Raw genomic sequence first — 24,549 nt, 5'->3', positions numbered from 1 at the left:
TTGTAAATTTGTGGACTTTTCTGCCAAATGTATTTGATCCATTACTGAAATGTAATCAGTGTGCGCTCTGCAAAAAACTTTTAAAATATGAGAGGAAAGAGTGAAAGCAGAAAAATGTCAAATCCTTTTGCACTGCTGTAGAGCCCGACTGATATGGATTTTTTTTAAAGCCAATGCCGATAACGATATTTGGATAAACAAAATGCCGATATTTGATAAATCGGCTGATTTGCCGATAGCCGATAAATCAGCCAATATTAATTTTTTTTTAAATGAATAAAATGTTCTTTTTTGGATCCTTAACAAAAAAGGTATGAGCTAAAAGCTGAAGCTTTGTCCTCATATTGATTAACTTTATAACTGATAAGAATTTTCAAGTTCAAAAAATGCAAAAATGCAGTTGGAGCAGTTAGGGGCTATTCAAACAGGCCAACTAGTAAGATATCACTCCTGAAAAAGATCTTTGCCATATCACGTGAGGTAAATCTGGATTGAAAGTCCGCAGAGTTAACTTTTCAGCAAAAAGTAAGTTTCTATCTCATATCATTAAAAAGTTTACAATTTAGTAAAGCTTGGTCCCAGCCGTCATATACAACAGTGTCGGCCCCAGAGGGTTAATGGCGAACGGCAGTAATTCCAACCCTTCCGGACAACCAGTGAATCTGAATGTTTCAACCTCTTAGCAGTAAACGAAAGTTTTTCATGCTAGAAATAAGGTCTACACAACGTGGGCTTAATAAAAAGCGTGACCGACGCAATGAAGCACGTTTGACACATTACTACATAAACTGAGTTAATCAAACTGAGTTGAACTGAAACGGGAGAAATGTGGGGTGAATGTAATCGCAAAGTTATTACAAACAACATCCTTATAAACTGACTAATATGCTTTTGTCAGACGATCAGTGCAGTGTGACGGCGAACTACGGGGGCCGGTGATGAACACATTTAAGCAGGGGTGTAAGCAGCTCTCAGTTGAATGGAGTGAGAGCTCCATCTACTGGGCAAACAGTGCAAGGACATTTTACATTGTGGACACAAACATTATTTCAGTAACTGTTCTTTTTATGAAATTGTCGGCATTCTATCGGCAAAATTTCGGCCGATAGTGAGTACTTTGAAAAGGGCTTATATCACCCGGGCTCTACACTGCTGTCTGATTTAACAGGTGCATGTTACGGCTGTGGGTCTGTCTGAGCACAGTTTGACAAAAATAAATGTCGGCCTTTTAATCACAGAAATGACTCTGGCCCCACTATCCTTGAATCTGTGAGTGTCAGCGCGGAACTTTAATTTGTACCTCTGTTACTGTGGACGTCCAGACTGCTCTGGGTTTTAATGGAAATACATTGCCATCAGATGGGACATTTTATCTGATGTGAGCGAAAAATTCGTTATACAAAATCTGAATTATTTCTTTTATTTTATTCTGCTTAGCTTTAATAAATTTCCAGCCAATTCTGAATGTGCAAATAGAAAAACTATATCCAACAAATGTTTAATTGCAAAAGCCCTGCACTCCTACAGCGCTCTGGATTTACAAGAAAACCAAATGTCTCATTGTACCTGATGGGAAACCTCAGGGAATTAAAATACTGGGGGAAAACACCACAAACCTCCCGTCATTCAACATGTGTATTTTGTCAGATAATAGTAGAGAAGCTTGAATCTTCGACTGGACTGGGCTGCGAAGATTCAAGCTTCTCTACTATGGAAACCACCTGGACAACTGAGAGCCTACACAGAAACTTTGTCAGATAATAACACTCAGCATTTGAGATGTGTAAAACGCTATATTGACTGAAATGGTCATCTAAAATAATTTAATGTTTTTTTTTTTTTATTTATCAAAAAGACTAAAATGTCTTGACTGAAACAAGACTAAAATACATTCAGTCCTATTTTGACTAAAAATAGACTAAAAGTAACAGACTTTTAGTCAACTGAAACATGGGCAGAGGTGGTTACCAAGTGGTTAGTGTGCTTGGTTTCAGTGTGGAAGGTTCCAGGTTCAAACCCCACCCCTGCCACATTTCTCCATGTTATGTGGAGTTGCTTCATGAAGGGCATCCGGCATAAAACCTGTGCAGAAAGATGCACCTTGGATTTGCTGTGGTGACTGAGTGAAAACAAGGGAGCAGCCGAAGGGTCTTACTTACTGACTAGTCGACTTAAACATGACGAAATAAAAATGGTATGTGAATGACCAAATGTGACTAAATCTTAAAAGAACATTTGACAAATGACTAAGACTAAAAAAAAAAAGTCACCTTCACACATTCTTGAGAAATGTTGGTTTCTTGATGATGTGTGAGGTTTTGACTCACTGGGTGCGGTGAGTCGGGGTGTTGGTTTCTCAGAATGTAACAGATGGAGAACCTTTTCTGGTTTGAGCTCAAAGCGTCTGAATGGGCCCTTGTAAGCAGGCAGAGGCTTGCCAAGGACAAGTCGGGTTGCTAACCATAGATGAAGGGCCCATGATGAACCACTGCACTCTTCAAAATCATGCTTTTGTATAATTGCTGCACAATATAGCTCCTCTCATTAGAACCAAGGGACACCACACCACATTTTCTGTGACTTGACTGCTGCTGGGATATTTCTCTGTAACATTAAAAGATGTGCATGATGTTCAGAGGAAGACGTAAAACGAACTCCGCGTACAAGATTTCTTGTAAAAGAATGAAAAATATAACATCATTAAGGAACATAAAAAAAGAAAGTTTTTGGTTCTTGAGCTGGTTCCAACCCTTCATTTTAAAGTCGACATGGCTCGTGTATTTATTTAGTTATACGGTTTTTTGTATGTGATTTTTGAGATGAGGAACGTGTATTTGAAATAACGTGTTGTGTTCATATCAGGACTTAGGAAACGAGCACGACTTTCAGCTCGGTGAGAAAGAAGAAATGACACTGTCTAGTTCTACTTTTATCTCTCTGTCTCTATCAGCTGTTTGTGAGCACTTTTTCATCAGGAACATGATGAACGGTAGCATTAGGCTAAATGTATTCCACCCTTTGACCTTTTATGGAATCCAGAATCGTTTTTAAATTTGCGGTGTGTCAGTTTCAGTTCATACTGCTCTCTCATTATGTCATGTCTGAGCTGCTGACGCATCTAACAATTACATCAATTATGATCATTAAGCAGTTATTTCACATGTTCAGAGTTTAATGGCTTGATTCTTTTAAAATCTTTCTTTCAGATTCTTTCACAAAACAAAATAGATTTATATATGAAATTAGAATGTTGACCATCTGACAGACATATTGACTCTGCAAAGATTTTCAAAAGTTTCACTCATCAGGGTCAGGATGATTATTTGTAAAAGTTTTGTTTTGTGTGCTTATAATTTGTGTTTTTCGTGACTGGGTGGGCGTGTGTGTGTGGGGCAGGGCCAAGCATTCAGCAGTATGTTGCCTAAAACCTTTGATAACAACCTACTTTAACTGAAATCTAGGTCAAATTTTAATGAACTGTGTTGAAAGTCAGTTTTGGGTTTTTATTTTTTTGGTTCCTTCTTAGCTCCTAACCGAGCCTGTAAAAACTGTGGTCAGAACCTGGCAGCTTACTGAAGAGGTTTGTTTCCATCCAGGGATAGCCAAAATCATCATTTTTACCTTGAGACCATCCACTATGTTAAAAGTGATCGACATGGAACTGAGAATGTATCATTCTCTCCCCACCTGGAAAAAAATTACATTGGATTCTTGAAGCTGATGTACACTTTAAAAGAAAAATTCTTAGTTTGCAGTGTTGTACGAAATTCAGAGTTGAGCTCGTGTGGCCAAACAAAACTCAAAACCTCCTGCAATATGTCCTCCCAATTTTCATAGTCAGCCTAGTTTCTGCGGTTAAAGTCCAATTTTAGGGAGCACATTTGTAAAAACTGTTTTTTCCAGTCGTACCTTGGCAGCCTCCAAGACAGATGGTTGCAAATTGTGGGGTTCTGAGTTATAACTGGTTTGATCCTTTTCCTTTCCATGATGGTTTGCCTTCACATGGGTGCAGAATTCATTATGATTTCAGAGTCAAAGGTTTACTTTTGGATGTTTTGAATTTTAAAATAACTTAATTAGATGGTGCAGAAACCTTCACCTGCTTTGTTAATTCTTACCTTATCTTCAATCTGGTTACCAGCCCTGATCAATATTAACCTAAAGATTAAAAGAAAGATATTTTGGGTTATTTGAGAATTGTTGCATGGTTAAAATTACTAATCTGTTTAATTAGAGATTACTGAATCTGAAGTTAATAATCAACTGATATTTCTGAAACTGTAACACATACAGTAAGAAGGTGTGTGTGAATGCTATCAGAGATGACTAATGTGCATGAACATTTCACTGGGGTCTTTTTTTTTTCTGCCACTAGTTGTGTCAAAGTAACATAACGGTGCAGCACGCGTTCTATTACTTTTTTAAACATCCTCTCTGGTGGTGTGTTCTTCAGAAGACTGTGGAAAAGTGAAGATGGTTTTGCTTCAGACGGGAATATAGATGTTGTTCTGTGGACAGTGTGGTGGTAAGTACATTATGGCTCCCCATGTGCAGCCATGATGATAAACAGAACAGTTTACCACAATTACTGACTCGTGAGAGTGTGATGGATGCCGCCGTGCAGGCACAGGATGGTTTTAATTGTTCTGTGAAACTGGATTGTTGCTGTTCAGGTTCTTCAGCCAAGATGATTTTGGCACTACAGTCCTGTTAAGTGCTTTATTCATAGCCGCTTGTTTGGAATAATATGAAGTTACCACAGTGATGAAAACACCTTATAATTTATGAGTGAATTGATACTGATGCAGCCGTTAGACATCAGCTGCCAAACAGCACTCGTATTTGGCTCTGAACCAGCAGCATGATGTCATTGCAGAGTTCTTATTTTGATACTCGAATTCAAGAAGATCACTTGGCCATACGAAAAAGGATTTTCCATACCTTTATTCATATATATATATATATGTATATATATATATATAGAGAGAGAGACTGTAATGATCATTACATGCTGATGTACATGATGACACTTGTGGAGTATTGTGTATTGTTTTGAGTCTTGTGTGCCTATCACCTGGGTGTGAACAAAATGTCTCAGTTTTAATCTACTTTGGACCAGGATTGTTATAAAGATTGAGGATCATCCAAGAGTAAGGGCCCCTACACACAGAACATGATTGAAGCTGACTAACACACGAAGGAGGAATTGCATGCCATTTGTGAAAAATCAAAGCTGCCTCCAACGCCACGTACACCTGTCGCTACAATTATTCACACACATCAGCGGCTGAAAGACAGCGTGTGCGCTTTGAGAGCCTGTTCAATCCCTCTCGCAGCAGGTGTTGGCCAGATTCCAGGTGATAGACACGAACATTGTGGCTGCTGGCAGCAGCAGCTGTTGAGATCTCTGGTTCTGGGCATCACGGCTGGGGAACACATACTGTGTTTTGACGGATATGTCCTTACAACTGTCCACTGTGATGCACAGGTGTCTGCTTGCTGTCCTCACATGGAAATACATAAAAACATATATCGCTGTTGCAAAGGGCTGCAGCGAGCAAGCGCACAGCACATACATTGACAGGCTGCCCCAGGTGAAACGGACCATCAGATTTTTAAATATTTTCACTGCTCAGTTCTTGAAGGCACCTGAAACACCTTTAACCATGTGTCCTGCGTCTTTTCTTTCTAGGGGAAAGTTTGCTGTGGTGAAGCGCTGCGTGGAGAAGATCACAGGTAAAGTGTTTGCAGCCAAGTTCCTACGGAAGCGGCGGCGAGGTCGCGACTGCAGGGCAGAAGTCATTCATGAGATGGCCGTCCTGGAGATGGCACGCAACAACGCTCGTGTGGTCAAACTATTCGCTGCTTACGAGACGGACCACGACATTGTCTTGATACTGGAATAGTGAGTCAACAAAAAAATTTCTACTTAATGTTTAATGTTTAAAGTTTTAATGTCTTTTAGGTGATGATTGTGATGATGATGATGATCTTCCAGTGTCACCTTCATGGGCTCACCACCTGCAAGGAGACTGTAAAGGGTCTGGTGCGCTGTTCTATAGGCAGGGGACAAAAGAAAATACTCACACGGCCTGGCACTTGGAGAAAATAAATATAGGAAGATAAAACCAACACAGTGACACTTACGTTTACTTTGACTTCTGCTTCATTGCAAACTGTATGACCCCGAGATATTTCTTACTTTGTGTGGTTAACTTCATTTCATTTATTAATATAAATTATTCCTGAATTTCACACCTGCGACACATCCCAAAAAATTGGAATGGGACAATTTAGGTAATGAGGTTAAAAAAAAACAAAAACATAAAATTAAATGCTATTTCAAACAGATGATGTCAACAGGTAATTATACAAAAGAAGTATCCACAAAAGGCTGAGCCTTTGAGGAACAAAAATGGATAGAGATCTGCACAACAAATTCATGAGAAAATTATTGAAATGTTTAAAACCAATGTACGTCAAAGAAAGACTGGATGATATTTGCATAGTTCCCTCTCTACAGTCCAAAATATAAATAGGGATGGGTATCGAGAACCGGTTCCTTTCGGGTATCATTAAAAAATGATTCGATCCACCGACATCAATAAGCTTTGTGCTTAACGATTCTGTTATTGGTCCTTCAGAGTGGCTGTTGTTTTGGGGGGTGTTTGTCAGGGAAATTATAATTTCTCTACATTGATTACAGATTCTGCAGCGGGTCTGTAATCAACTTTTCTGCAGCGTGGCTTTGCTTTGAACCTTGAACCAATCGAAGCAGTGGTTCGCAGATTGAAGCAATGCTTCAATCTATTGCTTCATTTATTCTTTCTTTCTTTCGCTTAATTTTGCCCCGCTAAAACCCTAAAGAGCATACGTCTGTGAGTATTATTTACCTTTTCTATGTTAAACCGACCTGTTATGGTCTTCTGAAACAGTTGATAGATGTATTTTATAACTTAAAAACGGGAGCAATGCTAATGCTTTAGCATGTCTATGGCATTTTCAATGTTAAGTTAGCATTAAGCAGTTGCAGCCGTCATCACGTTCGGGTGCATTTGTTTTCAAATTGTAATATTTCTTACATTTATTTTTGTTTATATATTAATAATCTAATGATTATTATATACAATATATACTTATTATATACAATTTTAGAGAAAGAGACAAAAAGAACCTGAATAGAAATGCAACAGAAAATATAAAAGCAACTAACAATGAACATACATACATACATACAGAAATAAATGTGTTTCCTGTAAACACCTAGTGACTCTTACTCCTCCATTTCATTTCTGCCTTATTTAAGTTCAATGACAGTTTGTTTTGTTCAAACCATGTTTTCAGTTTGTTAATTTCTTCAGTGATTTCCTCCAGAATTATCTGCCAAACTAGAAAACTGCTGCATCCTAGTAAGAGCAGAATACTACTGGAATGAATTTGAATAAGGAAAGTTGTTTTTTTTTCCTCACTAAATGGATGCTGCACTCACTGCAGTTTATTGTCTGGAATAGTCCCAGATTGCATTTCAGAGCTTCTAGAATTCAAACATTTTCGTGCAGGTGGTGTTGGGGAGTAATTTTGGGTTTCAGCTTTTTTTTGTTTTTCACCACTTTCATCCCTGAATATGTCAATCGTGAGTCACTTTTGTGTGGATTAAAGTTACTAACTGGGACTCCTGTCTTGTTGCGAGAAAGAAACGAGAATCGTCCTCCGTTCTGTTCACACAGCTCCAAACGCTGCGTGGCTCTCTGCCGAGTCAAGTTAGAACGATAGAGTCCAGTCTGAATTAATAACTTCAAAGCGAAACACCATTTTGTTTATTTTTATTTATGTCCAGAGATCAAGGATCAATTTCATATTTATTTACTTTAAGACTCAATGAAATACATAGAAAACCTGTAAAGCCTACTTTTAGTACAAAATTCACGAGGTATCGATAAGGAATCGGATCAATAAGCAGAATCGATAATGGCATCGATATTGATAAAATCTTATCAATACCCATCCCTAATTATAAAATGATTCAAGGAATCTGGAGGAATTTGAGCGTAAAGGGAAAGGGTGCAAGCCTAAGATGAACACCTGTGGATGCCAGTCCTTCAGATTGCACGGCATCAAGAACGGTCATTCATCAATAGCTGATATAACCACATGGTCACGGGACCCTTGCCAAGCTCTACAATTCTGAGTTACATTCACTAATGCTACTTAACATGTTACTGTCCAAAAAGTGACCCTTACTGTGTGTTAACCTGAGCCAGAAGCTGCGTTTATTGCCCTGGGCTTTTTATTTTATTTTTATTTATTTATTTATTTTTGAAGAACTGGACAGTATGTGCTCCAGGCCAAAGATGAAAAGGACCACCCAGACTGTTATCACCAATAAGTCCAAAAGCCAGGGTCTGTCATGGTGTGAGGTTGTGTCAGTGCTCTTTGTAAAGGTTATTTACATGTATGTGATGGCATTATTATTGCAGAAAAGTACATTGAGGTTTTAGACCGACCAAATACTGCCTTCAAGATCACGGCTTTTCTAGGAATGTCTATGCATTTTTCAAGAAGACAGTGCAAAATCACATTCTGCACATGCTTCAAAGGCATGACTAAGAGTATATGGATCCTGGCCTGTCTGAGGTCCTGACTCATTTCCAACAGAGAATGTATGGAGAATTAAATTTTTTTTTAGAAACAAAAAAATGCAGCAATGATGACCCCATACATGGTAAGACGTGCGTGCCAAAAGAATGGGCCAAACTAACTCCCGAAACACTTCATTGCTTAGTATCCTCATTTTCTAAAACACCTTTTAAGTGGAGTGAGCAGAAATGGCAACATTATAAATTGATAAATGGTTTTGTATCCCAACTTATTTGGAATGTGTTGCAGGCTTTAAATGCTGAAATGGCTATGAAACAAATGAAAGGAAGCTGACTTGGCAAAACATGAAATACCTCATACTGCTCATACTGTCTGCAGTGGATAGCAGTCACAGTAAATGTAAGGATCACTGTATTATTGTTGTTGTTAATATTTTATCTTTATTTGCAGTTCCATGTCATCCCAACTTTTTCTGACTCGGCATTGTATTAAAAACACTCCCTTCAAATTGGGTGGCCTGTTTAAGATGTAGGTCTCCCGGCTGTGCCCTCTGCCTGTCAGTCTGTTGTGTCAACATCACTGCCTGTTGTCAGCTCTGCCTCAACCCCAACATCCACATGTGGGTGCCGACTGAGGGAAATGTGTATATCACATCATCACTCCTCAATATCACAAGTAATAAGTGATGAGGTTTGAGCCTAGAAGCCCAACTCAAACTACATGCTGCTGTTAAGCTGCTTTAGATGGTGTGTATCTAAACCAGGGGTCACCAGCCCTGTTCCTGGTGAGCCCCTGCCCTACATGGTTTCCACAGCTCCCTAATTTCCAGCTCTTGATAGACTGAGTACAACTTACCTTAAAACTGTCTGAGAGTGGAACAGGGAGAGATGGAAAACATGCAGGGCAGGTGCCCTCCAGGAACAGGTTGGTGACCCAGATCGAAACTATTCAATTTAAACTTAAAGTATGATATAACACAGATCAAGTTCACGTTTCACTTTAACACTTAAAAGTACAGTGTACAATAAAATGTTTTGCTCAGCCCTTAACATCTATAATATACAGTGGTGGGCACAGTTCAGCTAATCCAATATCAGATAATTATCAAAGCAAATGTTTTTGTTAGCGGATTAGCTTTTCAGATAAGTTTTAAAAATTTCATTGGACCAGTTATCTTTCCCATAAATTTAGTTCTGATAACTTTTTTTTTTTTTTTTTTTGCTGGTAAAGTGAGCAAAGTTTAACAGTCAGAAACGTTTGTACACCCTAAAATCAAACATTTTAGTCCGTCTACTGTGTTTATTTATGGCAGACTGGCGTCACTTCCTGATGATGTCATTAAGTGCAAACCGTGATTGGCCGGTTGGTGCAGGGAGCATTGTGGGTAGTGTAGTTCAGGTTCACTTCGGATGTTAGTGTTTCCATCCCTTGTCCCTTAGAAATCTGCTGCATCATACATCGTGCAAAAAGAATTATTTAAATATCTAAAGGACACTGGGTTACTTCATCGCATCTAAACAAATGTCACTGGCTGCCAGGAGTTAAGATTTTGTAAAATCTCAGCCATCAGTCACCAGCCCAGTAGGTGGCAGTAAATGCACTTTAAGCTGGTGCTGTCCGCCATTGGATCCGAAAGAAGAAGAAATATAGTCCGCTCTACACAAAAACAAAATGGACTAATTTTAACACTTTTATTTTATTTCTTTGTGGCTGACGGTATCACCAAGACTCGGTGGGAGACAGGAGCTCTCACGGTGCAGCTGTGTACAGATGTTTCTTCACCGTTTAGACCATTTTGGATCATCTCTGGATGATTATTTTTTTCAGATGAATCCCACTGAAACTAACAGGTAAGAATTTATATTTACTAGGTGTGTTACTACGTGTATTTCGGTTGTTTAAGCTGCAGGGTTGAAAGCATGTGAAAAAATCAGCAGCTTTTAGTTTGTAAATGACGGTGTATCTAATACTGAGATAAACTGTGACTTCTAATACTGTGTTTTACTGCTTTTGAAAGACGATGACATCTTTCATTCATTTTTCATTCGTTCTTGTGTGTTTGTGATCCTTGAATTTACCCAGCAGCCCCTGCAGCACTTAAAGTGAAACCGGTTTATTAGAAGCCGACAGTGTAAATCTGATGTGGCCGCGTCCAAATCAATACTAAAAGTTTTTGGTTATCTGTAATAAAGATAAATGTTTTAGCAGTTTATTGTCATAAAAGTTAACTTTTCAGTTATTGGATAAATGGTTATCAGAGCTAACTTTGTGGTTAGCTGTTGCCCACCACTGATAATATATAATACAATAAATAATACTTATCCATAAGTACAGAGTAAGATGAGCTAAAAACATAAAGACAACACATTTAAAAACCATCCATAAAATAAACCATGCAACCTCTTATGGTGTCTTATTTACAGTAAGCTTTCATTTGTTTTTGGTTTTTCAGACGTATCAGCTTGTGACCGAAATAAATAAGGACATAAATACCGACTGAATGCTGTAATTTTCCAACCACACCTTAAATACCTGTTGGACAAAACACCTTCCTCAGACCAAAGGTAGTTTGGAGAACTGCAGATATGCCATAAGGGGAACGGGTAATAACCTTTTTAAATACAGTGAGTCAGCAGCGAAAAACGTTTTGTGTGTTGCTTAAGAACACTTTGCCAGGACACGCACCTCGTCATGCTGAATGCAGGACTACAGAGTCACACTGCTTACCAAAAATAAAATATACACACCTTACCAATGTGTGTGATTTCTAAACAATATATCTAATCTATACCTAACATAAGACACAATCACTTAACAAGTAAATTTCCAGGATGAAAGCATCTTGGATACAAATCATTTGAGAAGAAACAAAGTTTTTTGACACCAGAACATTTGTAAACTGCTGTGTTTGTAAAAAGATGTACTATTTCTAAATACTGGCCAATTACTGCTCCAGAAATTACAAGACTATAATTTAAGAAACCTTAAATTAATTTTCACTTATATCATTGGCAGATTTGTTAATTTAAGTTTTTTTTTTTTTTTTTTTCATGTAAACAAACAAAAAAACAAATCTCCCAGTAGACCAAGTGAAAACACACTTCAGATTTCTTAAAATGTGCTAAATAGGATTAGGAATCAAAAACCAGTTCCACTTGAGCCTGTTCCAAATTTTTCAATCCATGTGAATCGTGTTTATCAGATGTTATGAATTTGTCTCATCAATGCCGGCAGGTTTTTCCTGATAGTTCTGCTTTGCAAGCTTGTATCATAAGTTTATATATACGTATGTATATGTGTATGTATGTATGTACACTTTGAATTTACAGTGAAACAGTTTTCCAGGAGAACAACATTTTCTCACAAATGAAACAGTTTTCATGTGTATTAGGAAGCATTGCATCTTTTACAAAAACTTAGGGTGAGTCAAAAAAGTTTGTTCCATCTCTGATATGCCATAAAAGGAGATGCTTCAAAGACTTTATTTAAATCTAAAATCCAGTCCTTATGTCTTCCTGAAATATTTGTGATCATGTCCCATATGAAGAATCGATGTGATAGTTTGACTAGAAATTAGACGGATATGCTCGGTAAGAGTTGGTGTTTTTCTTGGTCAAGCTGCCTGATGTTCTTGGGCCTGACTGTGTTCGCTTCCCCTTTGCTCAGTGCCGCAGGTGGAGAGATATTTGACCAGTGTGTCTCTGATGAACTGCTGCCAGAAGTCCACATCACCCGTCTGATCAGGCAAACCCTGGAAGGAGTTCACCACCTCCACCAGAGCAACCTGGTGCACTTAGACCTCAAGGTGTGTGTCGACGTCTTTACACAGTAAAGTAAACACTGTTCACACCCTTAAAGGACACTCCATCATGTGAACGCACAAAGCAGCTCTTGACCTCACCTTATGTATAGCAGGTTTAAAGCTACAGTGTGCAGCATTTACTGTCATCTAGTGGTGAGGTTGCAGATTGCATTATGTGGTGATTGGTCATGTTTTTAGCATCTTTGCTGGCGGGGATTCAAGCTCCTTGTCTTCTCTTGTGATAAGCAATATGTGTGATCCTCCAGTTCCTAAAAACGAGGGTTCTCAAACTTGTTAGCCTGCATGAGCACGTAGGAGACCGTATGAAGGAGCGCGAGGACTAGGGTTGGGTATCTTTAAGAAATTATTCGATCCATCGATATCAGTAGCCTTTGTGCTTAACGATTCCCTTATTGGTCCTTCAAAGAGGCCGTTGTTTTTGAGGGTGTTTGGCGCGAAAATGGTCATTCCTCTACGTAAATTACAGACCCTACAGCGGCTCTGTAATCAACCGCTTCTGCAGCGCGACTCCACTTTGAAGCGTGAACCAATGAAGCACTGGTGGAGTCACTAACTGGGACTCTTGTCTTGTTGCAGTCAAGAAACGAGAATCGTCCTCCATTCAGTGGACACAGCTCTAAACGCTACGCGGCTCTCTGCTGAGACAGAGTCCGGTCAGAATTAATAACCGCTTAATTGCCGCTTTAAATAAAATGACACCTCTTTCCAAACGCTGTAATACAGACCAGAAACTACAATCGACTAAAACGTTTTTTTTCTTCCTCCCAAAATGAGACATGCTGTATTCTTTATAAATTACATCCTGACGTGCTGTAAGAGCTCAGCTCAGATGTATTGCCATTAATGTCTGAAAGGAAATGCTTTTGACAAACTACAGATTTTGTTTTTCTGTTTCTGTCCAGAGATCAAGGATCCACCATGTAGAGTTTATTATGTCCAGAGTTTAAAGATCCAGTGACCAATTTCATATTTATTTACTTTATGTCTCAATAAAATGCTGTCCAGTTTCAATTCAGTTTCAGTTTAATCGGCTTATAAAGTGGCAAATCACAAAAAAGCTGTCTCACGGAGCCTCACATAGAACAATTCAACATAAAAAAAAAAAAAAAAATTCAAACATAATTAACAGAAGTAAAATAATAAAACAGATAAAAAATAATAACTATTCATAAAAAAGAGAATAAAAATAGGCTTTAAGTCTTGACTTAAAAATGTCCAGGGGCTTGGACTGCCTCACGGTCGCAGGAAGACCATTCCACAGAGCGGGTGCAAGATAAGAAAAAGCTCTTTGACCCACAGACATAGAAAACCTGTAAAGCCTACTTTTAGTTTACAAAAAAATTCACAAGTGGTGGTATCAATAAGGGAATGGTTAATGGTATCGATATCGATAAAATCTTATTGATACCCAATCCTAGCGAACGCTGAGACCATGTTTTTTTTCTTCAGTCTTCTGCAGAAGACTGAGAAAGTATAGGTCTTTTGGGTTACTGTATCAGCAGGGGAGTGCAGCATGGCGACGCCCACGAGGTTGTCTGCTCCCATGCAGATATGAAAGGATCATTTTAAGCTCATGAAAACGTATCAGTTAATTGTTGCATGTAATTATATACGAATGAACAGATGGTGAGGAATATTATATTCCATTTCTGCTATTGATGTAGGATGATAAAATAGTGTAGGTCTATGCATCTACCTACAGTAGTGTTCAGAATAATAGTAGTGCTATGTGACCTAAAAAGATTAATCCAGGTTTTGAGTGTATTTCTTATTGTTACATGGGAAACAAGGTACCAGTAGATTCAGTAGATTCTCACAAATCCAACAAGACCAAGCATTCATGATATGCACACTCTTAAAGCTATGAAATTGGGCAATTAGTAAAAAAAAAAGTAGAAAAGGGGGTGTTCACAATAATAGTAGCATCTGCTGTTGACACTACAAACTCAAAACTATTATGTTCAAACTGCTTTTTTTTAGCAATCCTGTGAATCACTAAACTAGTATTTAGTTATATAACCACAGTTTTTCATGATTTCTTCACATCTGCGAGGCATTAATTTTGTTGGTTTGGAACCAAGATTTTGCTGGTTTACTAGTGTGCTTGGGGTCATTGTCTTGTTGAAACACTCATTTCAAGGGCATGTCCTCTTCAGCATAAGGCAACATGACCTCTTCAAGTATTCTGACATATCCAGACTGATCCATGATACCTGGTATGTGATATATAGGCCCAACACCATAGTAGGAGAAACATGCCCATATCATGATGCTTGCACCACAATGCTTCACTGTCTTCACTGTGAACTGTGGCTTGAATTCAGAGTTTGGGGGTCGTCTCTCAAACTCTCTGTGGCCCTTGGACCCAAGAAGAACAATTTTACTCTCATCAGTCCACAAAATATTCCTCCATTTCTCTTTAGGCCAGTTGATGTGTTCTTTGGCAAATTGTAACCTCTTCTGCACATGTCTTTTATTTAACAGAGGGACTTTGCCGGGGATTCTTGCAAATAAATTAGCTTCACACAGGCGTCTTCTAACTGTCACAGCACTTACAGGTAACTCCAGGCTGTCTTTGATCATCCTGGAGCTGATCAATGGATGAGCCTTTGCCATTCTTGTTATTCTTCTATCCATTTTGATGGTTGTTTTCCGTTTTCTTCCACGTGTCTTTTTTTTTTTTTTGTCCATTTTAAAGCATTGGAGATCATTGTAGATGAACAGCCTATAATTTTTTGCACCTGCGTATAGGTTTTCCCCTCTCCAATCAACTTTTTAATCAAACTACACTGTTCTTCTGAACAATGTCTTGAACGTCCCATTTTCCTCAGGCTTTCAAAGAGAAAAGCATGTTCAATAGGTGCTGGCTTCATCCTTAAATAGGGGACACCTGATTCACACCTGTTTGTTCCACAAAATTGACAAACTCACTGACTGAATGCCACACTACTATTATTGTGAACAACCCCTTTTCTACTTTTTTTTTTTACTAATTGCCCAATTTCATAGCCTTAAGAGTGTGCATATCATGAATGCTTGGTCTTGTTGGATTTGTGAGAATCTACTGAATCTACTGGTACCTTGTTTCCCATGTAACAATAAGAAATATACTCAAAACCCGGATTAATCTTTTTAGTCACATAGCACTACTATTATTCTGAACACTACTGTATATATTTCAGGGTTTTTGTTATTACCATTAAAGTGTTATCTGCTAACAAAATTCTGCCAGATGACCTTATTGGACAGTTAGTCTTGATGGGTGGAGCCACCTCCTGTAATTAACTTCAGTTACTTCATCGTCAACCTTGCATTGTTATAAAAGAATGAATCAAAATTGGGACCAATGTGTCAACATTAGCATTAAATTGTATGACCATTTGTAAGAAACTGTTGTTCGCATGGAAAACTGTTTCACTGTAGATTCATCAAAGTGTACCAATAACATAGAGTGTAATCATATTGTGTTTTATTATTTAGCACCAAAATAGATCCTTGTCATTTGATTGGAGGTTTGTATGTCACATGATGTTGAATATTCATCCCATTTGCTATTTTGTTCCATTTATTGTGTAATTTTGGTTCCGTTTACCCAATTTTGGTTCTATATGTTTTGTACACTAGTTGTGAAGGCGCTTAGTTTAAAAAAAGCATGCTGGGGTTTGTTTTTGTGACAGACAAGATTTCAAATGAGCTTATTGACGCTGCTCATTCTTTTACCACACACAAAAACACATCCAGTATGCTGTAAGCCGTCTGGGGGCATTTGCAGTATTCGCTGGGACGTCTCTAGCTGAAGTAGAAATGCTGTCGGATAAAGACCTCAACAAACCTCTTTTACGCGGAGGCTTCGCGCATAAAGACCGATTCGCTTTGGAAGCGAGACAAAGGAACACCTCCGTTTCGGCGTGTCAGAGGACAAGTTTGGACATGTCTATCTCGGCTTTCAATGCTTACCAGTCCAGTAAGTATCAGTGAAATTGTGGAGAGCTGGACATGTCCAAACTTGTCCTCTGACACGCCGAAACGGAGGTGTTCCTTTGTCTCGCTTCCAAAGCGAATCGGTCGTGATGCGTGAAGCTTTCGCGCGGCTTTCCATGACAGAATCTCTTGTTAAAAGTGAAATCTGCCGGAAAATGGCTGATGTCCAGCTCTTGTGATAACCAGAGAAAGAGCACACGACGGTCTCGTATCCACAGAGCCATCCGTTTAGAAATGGTCCAGTGGCTTGTGCCGCGTCATCGCAGCTCGGAGCGCGGCTCGCCGAGTGTCCTTAAAGGGGTCCTTAAAGCTGTAGTAACAGTCCTTATTCTCTGTGAAGCCCGTAAAATTTTCACCGAAAGCCAGATAAATTTTTCGAATGGTTTCCAGGTGCCAGTCTCTAACAGCTTCTGAAAAAATTCTGATGGGGAAAAAAGTCCTTTTCATTCCGCCATTTCCAGACAATGAAAATCCGACGACGGGGCGGGACCACTCCTTCTCAAGGCGTGCTCACAGGCGAATGACATCACCGACAGGCGTGGAAAAACTCACGCATGCGCACGAGGGTTCAAGCATGTCTGACGTAAAAACATATGAATGAAATCCATATAGTTTTTGAAAAAAATAAAAAGGACCGTTACTTTATTGACAGACCTCGTATTTTAGGTGTTATATAAAACACATAATGAATGTTTTTTTCATTCATGCAATGGAAAGAATATTTCATGAGGTGACAGATGAAATGTTCCATTCAACGAGGTGCAGTAATTGGGGTGACTACTAAATGTTCTACTACAAAACTGGTTCATTTGTATTTATTTCTGAAAATATTTTGCAGTAAACTCTGTACTCAATGTTGAGGGCTGGTAATCCTGATGGGGACAGTAATACTACAGCAGATGAAACCATACATCATGAGACTCTTTCATTTTGTGATGCAAGCACCAAATTTGGCACAATGGTACTTCTTGGTCTAGTTTTTGGAGAAAAAAAAAAGCCATTAGCTCGTACAATTTTCAAGATTGCAACCATTTTATTCAAGATGGCACCCAGAAATATGTATTTTGTGTCATATATTTCCAGAATCTTGGTTCATTTCAGTGTTGTACTTGTTAAATGAACTGTGGACTGGGAGGATTTCAAATTAACTTCAGGCAACATTCTCATGTGTTTCAGATGGATTGTGTATGTGCATGCTGTAGAACATGTGTGATGGTGTTTGGGGTGTCAGGGTTTAGTAGTACAGGTAGTACTTTTGTTTTTGTTTTTTAAGTCAGCCATGCGCTTTGGTTGGACACTCGTCCTCACTCTCTTACCAAGCAGCTGTTTGTGTGTGGCTCAGGCCACAAACCAGCAAACTGCACTGACTTGTGGGTGTCAGTGCATGAAGATGGGAAACCTCCAGAATGGAACAATGACTTCAACATTACCCCCCCCCCCCCCCCCCCCCGAAATTTTTTTTAAAAATTCATGTGTCTAACAGCTTTTTTGAAGAAAATGACTTTTCAGAAATATGATTCTTACACGTATCTGCTGAACGATAAATCCTCTGATTTATTTAATTTGAACACTTTTTTTTTTCTTTTTAAGGAAAGGCTGTCAAGCACTTGTGTGATTTTAATTGTGATTGTTCCATTGTTCTTCCTGTTGTTAGCCACAGAACATTCTGCTGACCAGCCTCTCTCCTCCTGGAGACATAAAGATCGTAGACTTTGGTCTGGCACGTAGACTGGGCGCGGTTGGAGAGCTGAGAGAGATTCTCGGCACACCTGAGTATGTGGGTAAGGTGCTGATCATAAACATGCTTTGATGACGCACAGAGCACAGTTTGACATTATTAACAGTCAAACACGCAGATCAATGACAAAGTGATCAGAATTGTAACTGATACAACTTTGTCAATAAACACTCAGAACCACAGAGATGTTTGCAGAAATGTTATTTTTACTTTGTTTAGCACTTTTCTACCTGCATCAGAAGCCCATAGCACTTTACAATGATGCCTCACATTCACACAGACGCACTCCGATGTCAGGGTGCTGCCACGCAAGGTGCTCACTGCACACCAGGAGCTATTCGGGGATTAAGGACCTTGTCCAAGAGCCCTTAGTGATTTAGTGGTCTGGCTGGGTTTTAAACCGAGGAGCACAACGATTAACCACTAGACCATCACCTCCCCTAATATATAAGGATAGAAGTGAAAGTAGATAAAATAATAGAAGCATAAAAGTAGCAGTAAAATTATTATTTTTTTTAAATTGACAAGAAGATATCCTGCTTGTATGACAAATTGAGAATCTTTTTTCATGCAGCTCCAGAAATCCTAAATTATGAGCCCATAACAACAGCAACAGACCTGTGGTGAGAGACACACACACACACAATTTGCTTATTTATTTTTTGTTTTTCTTGAGGAAAGTTATATTTTTCTCAGAGGCTTCACCAGTGTACCCGGTAAAATGCAGTGACTGAATGAGTCCTTCTTCTCTGGTTTGTTGGATAACTCAACAATTATAAATCTGATGATCTGTTCATTCTCCAAATTAAAAGTTCAGATAATAAAAATGCACAGACTACAATTTGGTAAACTCTGATGGATCAGATCAACACAAAAAACAACTTTTCACTTGTTTTCATGATGATGACATGAACGTGATGATGCTCGCTGAGTTGTGTGTTTGTCTCACAGGAGTGTGGGTGTGATCGCCTACATGCTGGTGACGGGCGAGTCTCCATTTGCTGGAGCCGACAAGCAGGAGACGTATCTTAACGTGTCCCAGGTCAACGTGGACTACACCAGGGACGCCTTCTCCAGGGTGTCGGAGCTGGCCATCAATTTCATCCGCAAGCTGCTGGTCAAAGCGCCCGAGTAAGAAACGTGAATAAAAACGCTGTCAGGAATCAGAATGAAGTCTGAGTGCAGCTGGAGGTGTTTTTATGTTCTTTCTCCTCCATGTTCAGTCCCACAGATGTGTAATGTTTTATTTTAGATGATGAAGCCGCTCTGTGCAGACCTGATCATGTCAGGGGTCCCGATTAGTCCTTTGCTGGGGGCCAGTTGGGAACTAAAGGAGATGCAAGTTCCTCTGTGTAGGAATTCGGTGGAAAACCTGCCAAATCCCAAAGCAGGTCTCAACTGGATCCACTGCAGCTTCTCCGATACTTGGCTGAGTTTAGCATTGTGATGAGTTCCAACTCGTCAAACCTCGGCTGATTTTTTTATTTTTTTTTATTTTTTTTTTCCCCTCCCCAAAACAGCTTCACCTGGATACCTTTGGGGCATCAGTTTTTTGTGGAGCTCGATCACACTCCCGGCCACCTCGGATCAATCGGCACTCGGCTCAGGACAGCCTGGGATAAGCCCGGTGTAACTCCTGGCCGGACTCCAGTGTTTGCTCTGCACAGCCGCAAGTCCAACTGGACACTTGGAATTTATTCAGTGTTCTCAGAACCAGTCCGAGTTTAACCAGTTTTTCCAAACCTGTGCCAAACCGCCACGTGTGAGCGCTGCTTTACAGATAATCACTCAGTGTTTCATTTTGATATTTTGCAGCGATGACTAAATCCTGACTATCTCAAAAAGTAACGTTTAATTGTTTTGACCGTGTTTCTGTGTGGTGTCGACAGGGACCGGCCCAGCGCCGCGGAGTGCCTGAGCCACCCGTGGCTGTGGCAGCTGCAGCTGTACCAGAGCCCAGAACCCGCCACTCCCCGCTCCGCCCGCGAGAGGAGCTGCGGCACCAAGTGGGCAGCTTCACCCGAAAACCTGGAAGACAAGGAGAACTTCCTGCAGTCACTCCACTCTCAAGCGAAAAGGTTCCGCTACGACGAGGAGACGATTTCTGTCGGAGACGGTGATATTTGAAATGGGAAAAAAAAAAGACAGAGGGGAGGGAGCGGAGGGTAAGGCGGGCTCGCCCGCTCCTTCCACAAGGCTTTTATTTCTTTTAAGCATTCAGAAAAGTAGCACAGCGACGGAACTAAACCTTCTTTACTAACACAGACCGCTCAAACCAAAGATAACCAGCTATTTAGTCTGTTTGGTCTTTTTTTTGACTGTTTCACTGTCACAGCATGTTAAAGAGTTCAAATCATGATGATGAGCTCCCGCAGCCTGGTGTTGGCTGTAGTTCCGGGAGGACCAGTCTGTAGGAGTTAACGGCACGTTTTGTCAGCGGGTCTGGTTTTAATAACCAGAGCTGCAATGACTCAACCCCGTCTGCACTTGTCCCTCAAGTCAGCACCCAAAAAAAGATGATTTGATTTCAAGTGTTGCGTGTCTATTTTACGTTAGTCAAATCAGTCTTTGAAGAGAGGCTTTGACACTATGGTACAGTTTGTACAGTGAGGCTCAAGTGAGGGGAACCACCAAGATAACACCGAGTTGCAAACTCTGGCTGTGATTGGAGAAATGGTGCGTGCAACAACTTCCACTGAGCCGCTTAAAGTTTCCCTTAAATCACGAGGGATCCTCGAACAAAGACTTGATGCATCTTCTTGACCTTGAGTGTCAGTGGGAGCAGTTGGCATGCCGGTTTTCACTAGACGTGGTCGGAATACCCCTCGAGTGAGTGTCTCCAGATAACCACACGTTGAAGCAGATTGGTCAAAGTTGTCAATATAGTCCAAAAGGTGCATTTTTAAAGCAGATCTCCAGAACGTATGGTGCTACAGAGACATGTATTTGTAAACAAATGGTTTGATTGCCTTTATGATGTCATCATGTTTGTCTCAGTACTGTGTACCACAGTTTTAAGTTCTTCATATTTCACTTGACTGAAGGCCAAAAGATACTGAACACTTGAAATCAGAAGTTCAAGACGTGCTGGTAATTCCTGCACCGTGCACATGATCATTACAGATGCTCATCTCGTTTTTTTTTGTTTTTTTTTTAACTGTTAACGTCCAAATATGGGCCAAGCTAATGATATATTTTGATGCCTAACGTTGATTTGTAACTGTTGATATTTGTGTCAGCTCATGTGTTCACCTTCAGTTTCAAACTCTGCTCGTGTGATGCAGTTCTGTGCAAAAGCAGTTCAAGCTGTCGGACATCAACAGCGAGTTTTGGTTGGTGCCGCCTAGCTAAGGTTTAGCTCGTTAAACCCACTGCTGCTCGCTGTGTTTTACTTCCTCTTTTCAAAATAATCACACAGTCCTCACATTCACAGGTCGTTTTTTGTGTAAATAAGATTTTAATCTTAGCTCAGGGTTTTAGATAACTGGTTTTAATAACTCCAACCCGCGTCGGGACCCTTTGAATTGAACACGCTGTTTGTTTAGTGAGTTGATCTTATTGTTGGGTTATATTTATAAAAGGAGACCTGAAGTGAAATGGTGTCATGGCATTATAAAGCAGGACGAGCGTGTGGCGTCTCAGACAGCAGTGACTCATCCCGTCTATTGCAGAGCCGCATCTTAACTCGAGTGATTTCCTGAAAGACCCGTCACTTCCTCTTTGCCAGAAGAGGAACGTTGTTTTAGCACTTGCGTAATAAGCACATATTGAACCAAGAAGCAAAGCTGAACTATTTGGGGTTTTTTTTGTACATTTCAGTGTCTGGGAGCTTTAGTCTAGCTCACCCTGTCACCAAAGTTACCTGGTGTGATGTCATAAAGCCTCTGGCTGCTCTGACAGCCCTCTCACATTTGTGCTGGACTCTCTTATGTGTACGTAAATGTTGCGCTTGTCTCCTACAAGAGGTTAGAGGTCATGGTGTGTTATTTAAATGATTAAAGGATCGTTTTGGTTGCCAGGTGATGAATGATAAATGGAAAAGTTGAAAGTGTGGATTTGGTTTGATGGTGGAACTGTGATGTTTGAAGTGGAGAGACGAGTCATTTTGATTTAAATTTTCAGTGGAATTTTGAAATGTTGGACAGAAAGCTTTTTGGACAATGAAGCAAGAGACAGATGGAGGCGACACAAAGGCACACGTGACACTAAACCGCCGTCTAATGTGAAGTACGAGGTGCTGATTTACGCCACGGTTTGCTGGCAGCTCTGGTGCTGATTAAACATTCTCTTTGTCATTGTGAGGCATCAAAACCAAGAGCACAGTGTGTGTTCGTTGTTCTGAAGGGTCGCACGAGCAGCCACCAGCCAGCGCCGTTGCCTCTGTGTGGGAGCCGTGCACCTCCAGACACGGCCGTGCACGAGCGTGTGCTGTCATCCTGTAAAAACTGGAACACCACACTAAAAAGATTCCCATCTTCAGATTTTTAATGTCATAAGATCGTAGTGTTTTTGTTGCGGTAAGAAATTAAGTTTGAAACTTCACATTTTTAATGCGTGCAGAAAACTTTTGACAACTTTTTCATCTCAACATAAGCAGAAATGACACAACGCCGCGCAGGAAGTTTCTCAAGATGGAATTTCTCAAGCTGGCTTGTGTACATACGTGAAGCTGCTGCCTTCCTGCTGCTGTGGGAAACAATGATTTTGACTTGACATGGTATTTTTACTTTGAAGTTTGGTTCTTTTCTTTGCAGTGCAGTGATGTCACTCGACCCATCAGGATGATGGGAACGCTTGAATCAGTCGGACAAAGGCCGCTTGTTTGCTGCTATTGTTTCAATCCAATGAGATTTACTATGCCGCTGTTTTTTTTTTTTTTTGTGCAGCTGTCAGTCATGCTGTTGTTCTTGCGCACCGACTGATGTCACATTATTTTGACCACAGCGACACTGATGGATACTGTCAACCCCCAACCAACCACAAGCACAAAAAAAACTTTGAGATGTTTGTCTATTTTGCATTTTATTGTATTTTTTAATGTTATGAGCATTTTGATTGCATTTGAAATGGAAAAAAAAAAATCTATATTGTATTCTGATCAACAGCAGGCTAATAACTTACGCACTACAAAGCAAACTGAGAAAGCTCATTAAAGATTGTAGAGTATTTGCCATGTAGTGTTTGTGATTTAATTTTAATTCTGTTCCAGTCGGTGTCTTTACTTCCACACTGCTGCCACCTGCTGGCTGAGGAGAGCTCAGACCAGCAGCGTCTGTGGTTAAATTTATTATTAAACGGAATCATAGATTTTCCAGAGTACAAGTTGCAACTTTCTTTCTGCATTATCTTATTAGCTTGAGATTTTTTGTTCATTGTTATCATGCACTTCTTCTTGTCTAATGCATGCTTTGATTCCTGTGAAAGTCTGACATAATTACTGTAATTATGAACAAATGCATTTTTTAAAAATGTATTTATTTTTGGTATACGTTTAAGTCGCATAGCCTCCCAAACTAGCAAACTAGTTAAAAAAAAAAAAAAAAAAAATGCAACTTATACTCCAGAAAATCCAGTGATGATCTGTGACATAAAAATCTGTGTTTTAACGCCGTCCCTTTAAGACAGTTTTATTTGTAGCGTCCTTGAAGCCGCAAAGCATAGAGATAATGGAATTATCTGGAGTTACATTCAGTGCCAATAAGCTTTAGTGCAAACATAGTGTTGACGTACAGCAGTGATCACATTCATACACATGCTGTCCTTGTCGCAGCTGGTCAAAAACTCAACTACACGACAAAGTACAGACGGCAGCCTGAAAACATGACTACACATTACATTGACGAGAAGAAACCTCATAAGTTATAAGAAAAGTTTTTCACTAAATAAGGTGCTTTGTTGTGAGAAACAACTGATGGAACACAGTATGTTCTGAGGTTCAGGCCTGTGAAGAGATTAAAGCCAGATTCAGTACAGTGAGTTCAGATAATGGTCTAACCGGACTCAAGTCAACAGTAGTGCATCATTTAAAAAACAAAAACACTTAAGCATTTCATGAATACGAGGTGGTCTGAAGTTCTTACACAGTTTACTTAATAGGGATGTAAAATACACTTAAATTAAAGCTTGAATCTGCGATTTCACTGCTGTGTCTGCTCCAAGAGACTGGCAAGAACAGCCATTGTCCAAATATTTATAGCCCAACCTCACATATGTCCTGTATAAGCAGTGCTCAAGGGTTTACATACCCCCCTTTTTGCCCATTTTTCAGATAATATGCATAACACAAAACTTTTCTTCCCCCTCATGGTTAGTGGTTGTGTGAAGCCACTTAATGTCAAACAACTGTTACTCTTTTTAAAAATCATAACAGAAATGACCCAAATGACTCCACATGGTATTAAGAACAGGG

At 39.7% G+C, this 24,549-nt stretch overlaps 1 protein-coding gene across 1 annotated transcript in view; it reads left to right on the top strand.

The window, feature by feature from the left end:
- The window catches only part of stk17b (serine/threonine kinase 17b (apoptosis-inducing)), a 29,427-nt gene extending 6,119 nt beyond the window's left edge, over nt 1-23,308 (top strand). The window contains exons 2-7 of the mRNA XM_034186882.1: nt 5,693-5,905; nt 12,265-12,403; nt 18,057-18,183; nt 18,715-18,763; nt 19,092-19,271; nt 20,030-23,308. Coding sequence (XP_034042773.1) covers nt 5,693-5,905; nt 12,265-12,403; nt 18,057-18,183; nt 18,715-18,763; nt 19,092-19,271; nt 20,030-20,267 — 946 coding nt within the window. The 3' untranslated portion in view covers nt 20,268-23,308. The remainder of the gene's footprint in view (nt 1-5,692; nt 5,906-12,264; nt 12,404-18,056; nt 18,184-18,714; nt 18,764-19,091; nt 19,272-20,029) is intronic.
- The last annotated feature ends 1,241 nt before the right edge of the window (nt 23,309-24,549 follow it).

The sequence above is a fragment of the Thalassophryne amazonica genome, chromosome 14, assembly GCF_902500255.1.
Source record: "Thalassophryne amazonica chromosome 14, fThaAma1.1, whole genome shotgun sequence".
Classification (NCBI taxonomy): Eukaryota; Metazoa; Chordata; class Actinopteri; order Batrachoidiformes; family Batrachoididae; genus Thalassophryne; species Thalassophryne amazonica.
Note: the sequence above shows the minus strand (reverse complement) of the source record. Positions and strands in the feature narration are given on the sequence as shown.